At 46.3% G+C, this 15,238-nt stretch overlaps 1 protein-coding gene across 4 annotated transcripts in view; it reads right to left on the reverse strand.

The window, feature by feature from the left end:
* Positions 1-15,238, reverse strand: part of MLPH (melanophilin) — a 391,857-nt gene that overhangs the window by 129,285 nt on the left and 247,334 nt on the right. For 3 of the 4 annotated variants that reach the window (XM_078681363.1, XM_078681364.1, XM_078681361.1), the window contains 2 exons: positions 12,235-12,455; positions 5,992-6,075 (listed from right to left, as the gene is read on the reverse strand). In XM_078681363.1, coding sequence (XP_078537489.1) covers positions 5,992-6,075; positions 12,235-12,455 — 305 coding nt within the window. The remainder of the gene's footprint in view (positions 1-5,991; positions 6,076-12,234; positions 12,456-15,238) is intronic. The other variant, XM_078681362.1, reaches the window with a different exon arrangement.

Below are 15,238 nucleotides of genomic sequence, written 5' to 3' on the forward strand. Positions count from 1 at the left end.
GTGGCGACAAGTGATGCTGTGGTGGCGATGAGTGATGCTGTGGCGTTCAGTGATGCTGTGGTAGCGCATAGTGATGTTGTGGTGCCCCTGAGTGATGCTGTGGGGGTGGTGCTGAGTGGTGCTGTGGTGCTGCTGAGTGATGCTGTGGTGGTGCTGAGTGGTGCTGTGGTGGTGCTGAGTGATGCTGTGGTGGTGCTGAGTGGTGCTGTGGTGGTGCTGAGTGATGCTGTGGTGGTGCTGAGTGGTGCTGAGTGATGCTGTGGTGGTGCTGAATGGTGCTGTGGTGGTGCTGAGTTATGCTGTGGTGGTGCTGAGTGGTGCTGCTGAGTGATGCTGTGGTAGTGCTGAGTGGTGCTTTGGTGGTGCTGAGTGATGCTGAGGTGGTGCTGAATGATGCTGTGGTGGTGCCGAGTGGTGCTGTGGTGGTGCTGAGTGATAATGTGGTGGTGCTGAGTGATAATGTGGTGGTGCTGAGTGGTGCTGTGGTGGTGCTGAGTGGTGCTGCTGAGTGATGTTGTGGTGGCGCTGAGTGGTGCTGTGGTGGCGGTGCTGAGTGGTGCTGTGGTGGTGCTGATGATAATGTGGTGGTGCTGAGTGATAATGTGGTGGTGCTGAGTGATAATGTGGAGGTGCTGAGTGGTGCTGAGTGATAATGTGGTGGTGCTGAGTGATAACGTGGTGGTGCTGAGTGATAATGTAGTGGTGCTGAGTGATGCTGGGGTAGCGCCGAGTGATGATGTGGTGATGCAGAGGGCAGAAAGGCACAAAAAACGAGTCTCACAGAGGGCAGAAAAACAAGGGAAAAACGAGTCTAACAGAGGGCAGAAGGGCACAAAAAACAAGTCTAACAGGGGGCAGAAAGGCACAAAAAACGAGTCTAACAGAGGGCAGAGAGGCACAAAAACCGAGTCTAACAGAGGACAGAAGGGCAGAAAAACAAGGGAAAAACGAGTCTAACAGAGGGCAGAAAGGCACAAAAAAACGAGTCTAACAGAGGGCAGAAAGGCACCAAAAATTCCTTTTAGTCTAACCCTACATATCGAAGAGCACTCTAAAAAGTGGAATAATTCAGAAATACTTTGCAAACATGTAAAACGCTTTTAACAAGCCTTTTGTGTGCCTGAACACAAAGAAGGTTTTCTTCCCAAATAACCTAATACTGCTGACGAGGGGTCATTTTATGATACCTGGCACTTGCTGCAGCAGCACTAAATTTTTTCGTGTTGAGGCGCTGAATAGTACTGCCCCAAGACAGTAAACCCGAGGCCACATCCTGTTGAATGCAAATCCGGCAATGTTAGGATATGTAATGAAGCCTGCTGCAGGGTACCCTTTCGGAGTCCTGCGTCTGATAGAAATGATCGGCTCGCGGCAGTCATTTTGAAGCCTTCACTCTGTCGCTGCTGTGAATGTGAAAGCTGCGCTGGGGCAGGGGGAGGTGCAGGTTTACAGAAGGATTCTTTGTGAGAATCATGGGACGCGGGTGCTGTCTCGGTGACTGGGCCTGGCTGTGCATGGCAATGGCTCTTCGGAGTTTTTTAGCCGGGTATCAGGAAAAAGACCAATATTTTTACATCAAAAGTAAATAGGAAGAAGTGCAGAGAGCACACACGGTCTACTGCTGCTGGTAGCTTTTAAAGTACTGTGACCATGTGTGATGTCCACTGCAGCAGCACCCATGTGGTCTGGACCAGTTAACACATTGACAAAGGTTCACCGACTAATAATGAAAAGCGGTCGGGAAATGCAAGCGCCGGGAAATGCGCATTCCTTTGTTCCCTTTGAAGAGAAAGAAGCTCACGGCCTCGCGGCCGTGAAAGTGAAAGCAGGCAAGCTCTTGGCTTGGCATTGCTGTGGGGAGGGGGGGAGGAGAAATGCGAGACACGGCCTGGCGGCCGTGAAAAGTGTGAAGCAGGGGGCGGGGGAGCGGAGCCCTTTCAAGTGAAGCTCTGGAGGCAGGCGGCTCGGGGAGCGCGTGCACGAGGACATGCACTCAACGAACTCCGCGATGGTTTCAGAGCTTGGATGAGCCTCTATACTCTCGTCCTATTTATCACGTGATAGAATAGGCGAGACCTAAAAAAAAACCACTCCGGGCCCCATAAATGAGGGGTCGTGTGGTGGCACCAAAAGGGGTGCGGGCTCGAGTCACGATGGGAAGAGTCCGACAGAACATACATTTATTTTTTAAGACTCCAACAAAGAAGATTTTGGCAATAAGGACAAACGTTGAAGTAATTTTCTTCTGAGGTTAAGGAACGCAAAACACACACAGTGCGGGCGCTGCTGAATGTGTCCCTGTGTTAATAGCACTCGGAGTGGGACACAGTCAGCTCTGGGACACCGTCAGCTCTGGGAGTGGGACACCGTCAGCCCTGGGACACCGTCAGCCCTGGAACACAGTCATCCTTGGGACACCGTCAGCCCTGGGAGTTCAGCACAGTCCGCACATTTCACTGAGGCCGGCCAAGATCCTGAATCCGGCTTACAAATAGCTGCTGGATCTAGAATTTGGCGGTATTCCTCACTCTCCCAGCACTGTGCTTTTACCCTTCAAGCAATGTGTGAAGTGGAAACACTTCCCCTCACCATGGACCCTTAGGCTAAAATACCTCTCGTCCTCCAGAGCGGAATGTCTAGACAAAGAATTAATGTTAAAGTCGGAGGCTTCCTAGCCACTGGGGGCTTCCAGCCATCGCAGCACCTCTCTGAGCTGTGAATTTAGGGACAAGGTCACGAATTATCCAAATTAGCTGTGAGGATTCAGTGCGACTCAAATTAACACTGCTAGCCAGGATCTCCGCACCTAAATGCAGCTATTCTGAATTATTTAATCGGGAATGGGGAACCGGTTTCATCGCATAAAACCTGCATGCTGATCCTCATTGCAGCTGGAATAACTGGCTCTTTACCTCTCACATTTCCCACCTGCTTTTGAGGAGAAACAGCCATAACAATGTATGCCCTACACCGCATGCCTTTACAACGCTGTTGTTACAACGACCGCGTTGTCACAACGCAAACCATTACATCACAAGTCGTTTCAACGACTTGCTGTAGGGGGCGCACTGGTGTTGTATTTACAATCCAACACCTTCCCTGCTGTTGCACAAACTGGAGTAGGAATAGTAAATTATACTATTCCTAAGTCCAGCGTGCCCCCTACAGCAAGTCGTTGAAATGACTTGCGATGTAATAGTTCGCATTGTAACAACACAGTTTATAACGACTGCGTTGTAAAGGCATGCGAAGTAAAGGTATATATTCCTTCTGAGACTGTAGTAAGCTAGGAGCTAGCAAGGATGCCATGGGCCCTGGTGCAAGCAAGGAAAGTGACCATTTGACTGCTGTTGGGATAGTATATACAGAAATAATCAGAATCCAATGGGCCCCTGAGGGCTCCGGGCTTTGGTGCCACTTAACCTGCTGCACCAATGGTAGCTGTGCCCCTGGCAGGAAGACACTGCGGGTGGGGCATGGGGTGTTAGCAAGTAATCTAGGACAGGGGAGGCCGGGATCAGACAGGTGGAAGCCATCCATGTTCCCCTATGACTTAGGAAGGCAGCTCAGAGCAGTCTGTGCTTGTACCGGTCTTCCCTGCCCGAACCACGCAAGTTTACTGCCCAGCTTTTCAGGGTGGTATAATCGGGTCTGGTGTTCCCACATCTGTCCCACCTGCATGCGGGAGCACTAGGCCACTACCGCGTAGTGTAATCACACCTACAGATACTGCTCCAGTGCTTAGGATTATGGAATACCTGTGGTCAATTTTCTGACAGTACCTGCCTGCAATCCGAACCTTTGCAGAACATCCCAATAAACACAGGGCACAGCTTTGTCTTTGATGCCACTGGGAGAGATTGGTCCTGTCAAAAAACATATCTATTACTTTGTATCGTAGTGCTAATGTGATTCCCCTTGAAAAAGTTAGTGTTTGATTTATTGTCAAGTTTTACCTATCCCATAAAAATAACTTATTGTGATATGTGGAGGGGCCTACAGAATGTTCTGTGGACACAGGTGAGTACGCGCACTGACTTGCATCACAGGCAGCTGTGGGTAGTCCATTGGGGCTGAGGGGTCAAGCCCCTCCACCTTTTGGCCCTCACGAACAGTGTCTGTTAGTCTGAACAAGGGTCATCCCGACAGACACTGTTCATTTTCAGGTTAGGCAGCCAGGAGCTAGAAATGCGCTAAATGTGCAGACTCCTGGCTGCCTGAGCTGAACTTTGCTGGGCTGAGGAAGTCACAGCTCCTGTGGGAGTGACAAGCTCATCTCAGCAAAGTTCCCTGAGGCCCTCCCCTCAGGGGCAAGGGGTAGCGTCACTGATTGCCTCACACATGGACGCTTCAATTTTAAGCCCTGAGGCGCCCAGGGTTGAGTGTCAATCAGTGACACTTCATCCCAGAGTGGGGTGGGGTCAGCGATCTCACTGACCCCATCCTACTCTGTGATGACGATGCAACTGCTGCCTTCCCTCATTGGTTGACCTTAGTTCAGTCAATGAGGGAAGGCAGCAGTCCCAAACCTCTTGGAACCTCTGAGGCAGAGCTGGCTGCAGGTAAGTGTGTGTTTCCTTTTAAATTAATGTTTGGTGTGTGCATCTATGTATGAATGTTTGGTACACAGTGTTGTGAATGGATGTGTTTGTGTGTGTGCACGTGCGTGAATGCATGGCTGCGAGTGTTATGTGTATGTGTACGTGTGTGTGTGTCCCATCCACCCCCTCCCTCCAAAACTTACCATCCAGCACTGATCATATGTCTTGGAGTGTTGGAGGCGGGGTTTAGAACCAACAGTTCACTAGATTAAAGAAAGATTCCTCGCTGTTCTGGGACAAGAGTGTATGTGAGTCGCAGGTGTGTACTGTCTGTAAAGCAGCCTTTTCTGAGAGTGGAAAAGAAAGCCTTTCTTCCATGCATGTCCCTTTGGCTGTGAGGGTCTTCCAGTAGTGACTGACCACTACAGCTCCGCCCTCCCTGCACACTGGCCATGTAAACAAGACACAGGATGCTTGAGATGTAAACAAAGCTCATGCAAGCCCATTTTTTAGGTTGAGCCTGGGAAGCGCATGGGCTGTGAGGCGTGCTGAATTCAGGTAGGGACTTAAAGCTCTGCCCACTCTTCTCCTATATTTTTCATTGGCTTGTGTCATTACTATTGGCATTGTAAATGGCAATTTATCTGTTTTAGAAACAACACATAAATAAAAGGCATTGTCATTTACAATGCCAATAGCTCAAACTCTGGTAAATGCAAGATCTATTGCATTGCAAATGCTTGGCTTCAGAAGTAACAGTTCCTCCGGGAGAAGAGACAGCCACTCTTGCTCCTGACTCACCCCATTAACCAAAGACATGCAGAATAATTTCTTAATTTTGAAAGAAGGCTTATGTGGTTTTCAAAAATACATGCACTGCACTGTATTATATATGCCCTTAGTTAAAAAAAAGTTTTCTAATCACTGGTGTAGTAATGGTCACCAACTTCTTGTAGTTCCACGGTGTTATAAAGAGCATCTGCTATTTATTGTTGAATTCACTGGCACCGCAAGGAATTGAAAGGCCGCATCCGCTATGCTGAATTTGTAAAAATCGTGATTTGAACTTGAGACATAGCTTTTCAGCAGCTGCATTAACTCACTTAGCTATCTCAGTGTGCTAAAGGTAGCGGTCTAGTTGTCCTGTACCAGCTCAGTATAGCTCAGTACCTTAATAAAAGAAACAGTTAGGTGAGTGCCAGGTGCATGTGCAGGGAGAAATAGTGGCAAAGGCAGGTTCTGAAGGCAAGCAAGAGAGCGCCCAGCAGTGGGCAGGGCCTTAAGGCAAGCAAGCAACAGAGCGGCGAGCAGTGGGCAGGGTTTTATGACAAGCAACCAAGAGAGCGCTGAGCGGTGGGCAGGGCCCAAAAGCAAGCAAGCAAGAGAGCGCCGAGCAGTGGGAAGGGCCTTACGGCAAGCAAGCAAGAGAGTGCTGAGTAGCGGGCGTTACCTCGTCCGAGTGCCCGGCAATCTTCTCCTCCAGGCGGTTCAGCATCCGCTCGATGGTTAACATGCGCCTGTTCAGCTCGGACATCTACGACAGAGGGCAGAGAAAGTAGGAATACAGGACCCCAAATCACCACCATAGACCCACACCTGCACCCCAGCAAAACCCTCACTGCATGCAGGAGCACCGCCACCTCCTCAGACCACAATCACAGACACCCACATTAGCACCCTAGGGAAATGTGCAAGATCGTGTTGTTTGTTTTTTACAACAGAAAGGAGGAAATAAATAAAGAGCAGAGATGGTGTGCTGAGAAATTCACGGATTAGGTTAATTTATGGAATTCAGGGAAACAGTGAGACCCATCACACAGTAGGACAGAATGCAGAACGCCCCCAAAAAAGAGGACAGAAGCTGTAATTCACGTGCGAACACCGAGTGACAGCCCAAGTGTGGAAACCGGTTTTAGGGATAGAAATGACCATAAAAGGTTATCAATAATTTGGCATTTATTCAACCCTAAAGACATTGTCCAGTCACAATATGTTTAACTGCCTAAAGGTTTTGGGGGCAATTCTTCCCATATTAGGGAGATATGGGCAATTGGAATGTCTCTTCAGGCCATGTTGATGTGTTGGTGTCAATTTGTGGGGGAGTTTCTTTTAACATCAGTATTGTGGAGCCTATCACTGGGAGTCGGCCACTAGGGTTCAAGGAGACATGGGCTGTCTGCAGTGATGCACTTTAAGGCTGTGCTTTAGAAAAGATCGAAACACTGCACAAGGATTCTGACACGAGATGTTCCGCCTGGTTCGCTTTCATTTCCTACAAGTCTTGGCAAAGCCAACAGGTCTTACCTTGGCAATCTGGTGCCATGTTATTTTATTTCTATGTCATAGTAAGAAAATACTACAGTGATAAAAAGAAGAAAAAAAGAAAACATGGCTGAAGGTTTGAACCATATACTTGCAATAAAAATTTAAATAAAATAAAAAATAACCATTGCATATTATTTTAATAGAACAGCACGGGTGCTTCCTAACAAGCAGATGTATTTAGAACATGTATACAAAGTTTACTCTTATTGCATTTCACAGGCAAATCTGGTACTGGTGCAAAGGACAGATAGTATTGACTTTGAATTGCTGTAACCGTAAGAAATAGATTAAACACACAAAATAACTAAGAAAGAAATAGAAAAGGATAAAGGCTAGACATCAAAAAGAAATGACAACTTAAAATATGGGTTCACCACCACTGGCACTAAATTGCACTTCTTTTAAGGTCAATGTGCACGAAGAGTATGCTAAACGTTGTCACTCGTAGTACTTGAAATCAATGGTTGAACTGGATTAACCCATTCCCCCTGCTGTGTGCGGTGGTGGGCAGGAGCAAAACATGAATGACAGTTTAAAGAACAATGACAGTTGAGAAGACCCAAAGCTCCTCTTTGTATGTTGATGTGTAGGTTTTTTATTAAATTTTTGATACATGAGGTACCGAGGCTCTAAATGTGTCTCTAGGCCAGACCTAAAAATAGAAATCGGATAGTCCTACGCTTATACTACCAGTGAATAAAGCTCTATGCTGTAACATTAATGAAGCCTTCAAAATGTATGGATGATGTTATTTTTAATAGCAGTATTTATGGTAGCAGTGTTGGTAACAATTTTCTCAGTTATGAGGAGTGTATGTCAGAATATCATTGATAAAATATGGTCTGCCATAAAGATTGTGTATTAAATGTTATCTAAAAAAATATTGCCTCATGGAGTTAGATTTTATATTGACATCCGGTCATTTGTTGCTGCACCTCAACACTGACAAATTGTCAGGTTGCGGATGCTGCAAACTCAGTTCTGTAGCCATGGGCAACTTCAGATTTGGGGTAATTTTGGTTAAGCACTTGTATGCTATGTCCTGGCCCACACTTCTGCTCAGGGGCTTGATTACATTTATTTGACCGTTTCTCCATTACGTGGTCAGGCATTCACATGCAGGCTCTCGGACTCCTGTTCAGACTCATTATTCAGTGTTTATGTTTGAATTACTCTTTTATAGATCAAATGTATTTATTAAGTTGGTCTAATGTCTATCTATGTGACCTATTTGGCACCATTGTTTCTTAGATTCAGGTCTTTCCGATTCGACTAGGAACCGAAGTTACCCTGCCTGATGGTACTTAGTTAGACAAGGAACACTTGACTCACCATCTTTTTGGTGCCTTATAGGTCTGTAGCTTGCCCTCTCTTGGTTTGTGGCCTACCATTATAGAGTCCTCAATTACATCCTGAACCTGCAGCACCAATGTGCTGGATTTAGTAAGTAGCAGTGTCTGAACTGGAAATACCTACACACCTAAGCTAGGTGTGTAGATACATGAGATTGTATATGGGGTTCCCAGTGCCTAATTTGTAAAACAATACCTGAGGAGGGTTATCTTATTTTGTTGGATCCTATTACTATCCACGGTATACAGCCTTTACAACAAAACTTTTACAACGAACTACCATTACAACGAAACTTTTACAACGCAAACCATTACAAGGCATAGCGCTGGGGGGCGCTCTAGGATAGGGAATAGGTTTAATGTACTATCCAACACCTTCCCTATTATCCACGGGGACTGGAGTTGGAATAGTAAATTAAACTATTCATTATCCAGCGCCCAAAAGCATTATGCGTTGTAATGGTATGCGTTGTAAAACTTACGATGTAAAGGTAGGCGTTGTAAAAGTATGCGTTGTAACGTCATACATCCCTATCCACATGACAGACTGTTGCATTGCCACTGCTTCACTCGGATGTAGGATTGTTCACCCAGGTAAATCGGAAAAAATCACTGTGTCCTTGTGGGATATATTTTAGGGTCCTCACCCACAGGTACCAGCAATGGCTCGCTTCATCATCGGACCCTCGTCCCGCTAACCCAGTGTGGGGGGAAGGGCTCAACACATTTGTAAGTGGAGTTCCTTGGCTATGTGGTTTTAAGCATTGTGAGAAGAAATTAAAATTGCTTGCCGGATCCTACTAATTTTCTATCGGTTGGTCCATTGGCAACGTTAAAAACAGTGCAATGTCACAGGGGAGTAGTGACCCTATACATTTGAGGTGCTGGGAGTCAAATAGACGGGGGCACTGGCCTTTGACAAAAGTGTGACTATAAGGAGCATCCTCCACCCCCTAGATTAACCCTTGAAGCCTTATTGACTAAATAGGCCAACTCAGACCAACGCCAAAAAATAAAAATTCAAAATACTGGTCTGTATGATTTGTGCACATGCCTTTCTTAAAACCTTTTTTAAAAAGACGGATATACATGGCGATAAAGGCCAGTTACACTTCTAGGGATTAGTGCAAAAATAAGGTCCTGAAGAAAGCCGGCCGACCCACACGGGCGATTCTAACGGATGAAACATGTCGACCCCAGATAAAATTGTTTACCCATCTTTCAGTAAATGTCTCAAAATGGGGATCCTTGAATGATATTCCCGATGACAAAAGGTGTTAACATAAAATATAAGAAGCCATAGTGGAGGAGTCTTATCTTTTATCTCACAAGGAAGCTCAAGTGTTGGGGAGGCTTTCATGTAAGAAACACTTGCACACGTTAGAAGCAGGTGGTTCTCTATGACAGAGATACTGCCTCATGTTTGCAGACTAGTATTAATTTTATTGAGCATGTTAGTCCAATTGTTCCAGTGGTAGCAACCCAAAAATATTTATCTAAGTTTAAATTAGATCACCAAATGTAATGTCTTGACTGGAAACATGGTGTCCTGCTGACATGAAGGAAACTGACACTTCTTATGAGCACTTCTTATGTGAATGCAGCGGCTCAAGTGCAGTGTGTACATTCAGATGAAATGGGTTACATTTACTAGAACTATAAAACTGTATGGTTGCTTTAGATTACATCTTGCCTAACTCTACTTGAAGACGACATGGGGCCTTCTTGGCAGAGAACTGTAGCTGAATCTGCTTAGCGCTTGCTTCAATGAGGCTTTCCGTCAATGGCCGTTTCCTTTCACCTCCTTGAAAACTCTAGTTAATGAAAGGAAAGAGAACAAAAGCTCTAGTCTCACCATCTCTGCTGATCACTCAATACATCGCGCCTGCGACAGCAGGCTGGCCTTCGCACTCAAGCCCGTCCTGCTCTTCTCCATTGTCTCAATGTTAGCTAATTAGGATGTTCACATCCTCTCAGTATCGAGTGGACACGTCCACCCCAAAGAATACAACAAACATTGCAAAGTTAATATAAAATTGCCACTTCACACATATCAAGTTCTTAATTAGCCATTCGAATCTGAAGCGTCATTCTCTGCGCCATCCTGGCAGGCAGGAGGAAATCAATGAAGTCATTCGCGATTATGAGATGTGGACATTGGCCGAGGCGGACATGGTGAGATGAAACAAAAAGGCAGTGGCTACCCACCTTAGAGAAAATCAAACAAACTGAGTGACTCAGGGACCCAGGGGACAAGAACAGCATCTTCAGAGCTTCAAGGAGTGACATACCATGTGACGCAGGCAAGAAGCCAGCCACTGTCTGTGTTATAGGATCCACTGGCCACATTTATGAGAAGTGATGCATCGCTGCGTGAAAGCAGCGATGCGTCACTTCTCAGTGCGCCCTCCTTGCGACATGATTGGTGCGTCATATTTACAATATGACGCATCATGTCGCAAGGAGTTACAGATACGTCAGTATTTCTGACGTATCTCTATGGCGCAAAAGTGACACATTGCTGGAGTGTGTCACAAAAGTGATGCAATTCCAGCAATGTGTCCTTTCACATGGGACAAGCCCCATGTGAAAGGGCCTGCGTCAGTGTTACGCCTGCTGTGAGTCAGGCGCAAGATATTGACGCATTTGCGTCCTAGAAGTGACGCAGTGAAATCTCATAGATTTCACCGCGTCACTTCTACGACCCTTTCTTGTGTCAATACACCCCCCTTGCCTACATTATACCTGGCGCAGGTATAATGTGGCGCAAGGGTTTACAAAGTGACGCATCTACCTAGGTGCGTTACTTTGTACATATGGCGCAACAAGGCGCATTTTTTACGCCACTGGTGCGTCACAAAAAGTGACGCACCAGCCGCGTAATAGTCATGCACAGCCTCATAAATGAGGCCCAACGTATGCACGTACGAATCACAACCGCATCTTCATGTTTAATAGCACTGTATCATTATCATCATCATCATCAAGGTTGCAGCATGCCTCAATCTGGACAAGGCTAACAGGTATAGTGACTGTACTCAATGATGACGTGACCACCGCCTTAATCTTCTACTTCTTGTGTACAGGACTGTGGTGTTCCTTGACACAAAATGGTGGAATCGGCTTAGCATCTGAATGTTAAAGTTCGAAGAGGCTACAATAGTATTTATTTATTTCTCCAGAAACATAAGGGGGTCAGAAGGTGCTTCTAAGGTGCTTTCCTTTTTCTGAAGACGAGATCACAGATTCTTCAGTCTGAACGTGGTTATACGAGTTCTTTTTTTGGTAAATTTAAAGGTTAAAGGTTAACATTACAATCAGGAACTCTGTGTTCGACTTCCTTAAGCTGAGACAATTGTAATTTATACAGATGTAGGTTCCATAAAAAGTAGACCAGGCAATCAGAAAAAACTGACAGGTAGTTAAGGCAGTCAGAACACTACTTTAGTGTGGCTGGTATAGGTGTGAGCAATTATACCCACATCGCTGTAGTTGGTATCAACTGTTCAACCTCTGCAGCTGGTGCAACTGTTGTACATAAATAATGAATAGCAAGGTGAGAGGCACAATCTTTATGGTACACTGTAAGTGAGCTGACTAGTGATAGGTCCGAACAAAACACACCCAACCTTTCTCTAGACTTTAGACACATTCGGAGGCTAGTGACCCATTGGACGCAACTGAGGACTTGTGCAGAGCTAAGGCCTCTACGTCAGAGGGCAGCACTTTGCATCCCCAATGAACTGTGCACTTTTCTGCCTCTTCAAGATGGTGAGGGTTTCCTGGAACAAACTGCCACATCTAAGTCAAAAGCCAACTTCAATTGCCAACAACCATTAAATACAACAAGCACTTGCACCCACTTCTACCAGAACCCATAGAAGAAGGCACTCATGGTTACACCGCTGTACCATGGCATTTCCATGTATCTCCACGTACCCTGGTTCACAGCTGCTGCTTGTAGCAAGTCAGCATCCTTAATATGATCAGGCAATAGTCTGACCCTCAAATCTTACCTGTACCCCAGAATGGGGACCACTCTCTTGAGATGAAGTCCTGCTCCTCCGTTTGAAGTGGTGGGGATGATAGACTGGAAACCTGGGGGCACCTTTAGTCTCCTCCTCTGAAGTGTCCATATCCGCAGAGTATGGGGACCGGTGCTCGATGCTGGGGGGGGCACCCTTTGCCAAGGCAGTGGTTCGAGCAACCTGCGGCTGTTCTAGGCTGGTGTTCGTGTCTTGCGGTGATGTGTGGAAGAGAACAAAGAGAAGGGTGGAGAGAAGGCAGAAGGTAAAGAAAGAATGTAATTAATATAGTAAATATTTAGATTTTTCCAACAACGAATTAGAATTTTCATAGACTGAGGTTTGCAGGTCAAACCACCAGTGAGCTGGGGAATTAACACCCTTCAACCCTTGACCAAACTGAAACATGCAACTAACTCATTCCCAGCCCTGCCTGTCTGTGGAAGGAAGCAGCTTGTCAGGTGTACTTATGACTTTGTCATGGGTTGGGCCACCACTTCCTGCTGAGAAATACCAGTTGAGCATCTTTGGATTACCCTTGTTGAGAATCCCTTGTAATTTACCTATGTTATTTTTTTAATAAGAAACTGCTGTTCTCTTCTGCAGTCCTCTGTCACTCAGAGTACGTGATAGGTTATTCCATCAGTGTGTGTAGGTGTGAATGATGCACAGTCTTGAAGAACAGTGATGGAATTAAATGACCAATTGGGATTTCAGCATGGTTTACTGTAATGTGTAGCCTTTCTACTCCCTGCATTTCAGTGATGTCATGCGGGTTGTCACATTCTCTTTCTCTCTCCACCTCCAGAAAGATACAGATAAGGTCATCAGTACTAGGTGTGCATTCCAGAAGAGCCCTAGAAGATGCTCAGATTCTGACTTTAAAACACCATAAAAGGCCATGGGGTTCCTGCCACCTTTGTCATGTTTGTAATGGTTGTTCCTGGAAACACTTTCCAAGGAGGAAAAAGGCGAGAGAGTGAAACCGTGCTTGAATAACTGATGGATATAGACAAAAGTACAGAGCAATGACATCAGAATCACAATCCCTGTGAGCAAAACAGGGTGGGCGCTTCAAAACAGCTTTTGCAATTGCAGGCTTCTCTGTTTTTCCTGTGTGTAACATAAGACTCAGACAAAGGATCACAGAAAAGGAAAACGCTACTTACTAGTATGCATCTGCTCCTGGTGTGTAGAGCTGTAGATTCGTCTACTTGTGCATAGATCGCCATCTCGTGTTGGGCTCGGATATTTGCACGTTGTTTTTGTCTTGGAAGAAGCCTTTGTAGTCACAAGGTAGGTGACTCCTCCTTAGGATGATAGTGCGCATGGGCAAAAACTCAATTGCCAAATTGTTTTTCCATGGAGGGTTATGATGGAGTTAGTAAGAAATAGAAAAGGATGTCCAGGTGTAATGTATCTAAGTAAGATAGTACTGGAACAGATAGAGGTATCCGGGGAGGCGGGTGGGCGTATACAAATCTATAACTCTACATGCCAAGAACAGATGCATACTGGTAAGTAGCATTTTATATTTGAGGCATATGAGCTGTAGATCGTATACTTGTGCATAGACTATACAGCAGTTATCCTGTTAGTGGTGGCTACCTGTATCTGTTAGAGTGTTCTTAATACAGCCTGGCCCACACTGGCTTGTTGTTTTGCTTGCACGTCTACACAATAGTGTTTTGTGAACGTGTGTGGTGTAGATCAAGTTGCTGCTTTGCAGATGTCATCTAGGGGAATGTTCCCTAAGAATGCCATAGAAGCCCTTAGTTTACGTGTGGAGTGAGCTCTAGGGGGAATGGTTAATGTGCGTTTGGCTTTAGCATAGCATATTTGGATGCATTCAACAATCCACCTTAAAATCCCTGTTTTTGAGATAGGATTGCCTTAATGAGGTGGGGAAAAAGCCACAAAAAGTTGTTTAGTCTTTCTAAAGGATTTTGTTCTTTCAATGTAGTAAAGTATTGCTCTTTTTACGTCTAGCGTGTGAAGAGCTCATTCTGCTACTGAGTGTGGTAGAGAGAAAAACACTGGGAGTTCTACAGACTGGTAAAGGTGGAAAGCAGACACGACTTTAGGTAGAAATTGTGGGCTAGTCCTAAGAACCACTTTGTTATGATGAATTTGCAGAAATGGTTCTTGTATGGTTAATGCCTGGAGTTCACTGACTCTTCTGAGAGAGGTGATCATGACCAGAAAAGCTACTTTCCGCACCCAGCGCCTGAACCCCTGGCCCCCGCACCCGCCACGACGACCACGGCCACTACGACGCCAGCACTCTGCACACTCACAACTCCGGACGGAGCCACACCTGCTTCAAGGCCACCCCAAAACGCACACACAGTCCTTTCACCTGCCGGAACTGCAGCTACACCAGCCTCAGAGCCGACGAACCACCCGCCAAGAAAGACCCCAACCACCTCTGATGCATACTACTGAACACCTGCTCTGCTGAACACATGCATTTCCAGATCCACACAGACCCTAACTCCACCCTCAGGGGCACCCTCGTCTACCGACCCCCAGACCCCGCCTACAGTTCAGCGACTCCATCGCCGACTCGATCAGCACGCACGCCCTGACCTCCACCGACTACATACTCCTTGGAGACCTGAACTTTCACCTTGAGAACAATAACGACAACAACTCCACAACCCTGATCGATAACCTCGCCAACCTCGGACTGAAGCAACTCGTCACAACGCCCGCCCACTCCGCCAGCCACACGCTTGACCCCGTCTTCTCTTCAAGCCTGCACGTCTCTGTCTGCCACACCACCAAACTCCTCTGGACCGACCACCGCTGAATCCACTTTGCCTTCCAGAAGCCCACCACACACCACCGCACCCAACAGATCCCCCGTCGCTGCTGGAGCAAAATCTCCAAAGACCAACTACACGCAAACCTCGCTCTCAGCCCACCCACTGAACCCTCCAACATTGACAACGCTGCCCACAGCCTCTGACGCTGGATCTAGGACTGCGCAAAT

This window comes from Lissotriton helveticus, chromosome 3_1 (genome assembly GCF_964261635.1).
Source record: "Lissotriton helveticus chromosome 3_1, aLisHel1.1, whole genome shotgun sequence".
Classification (NCBI taxonomy): Eukaryota; Metazoa; Chordata; class Amphibia; order Caudata; family Salamandridae; genus Lissotriton; species Lissotriton helveticus.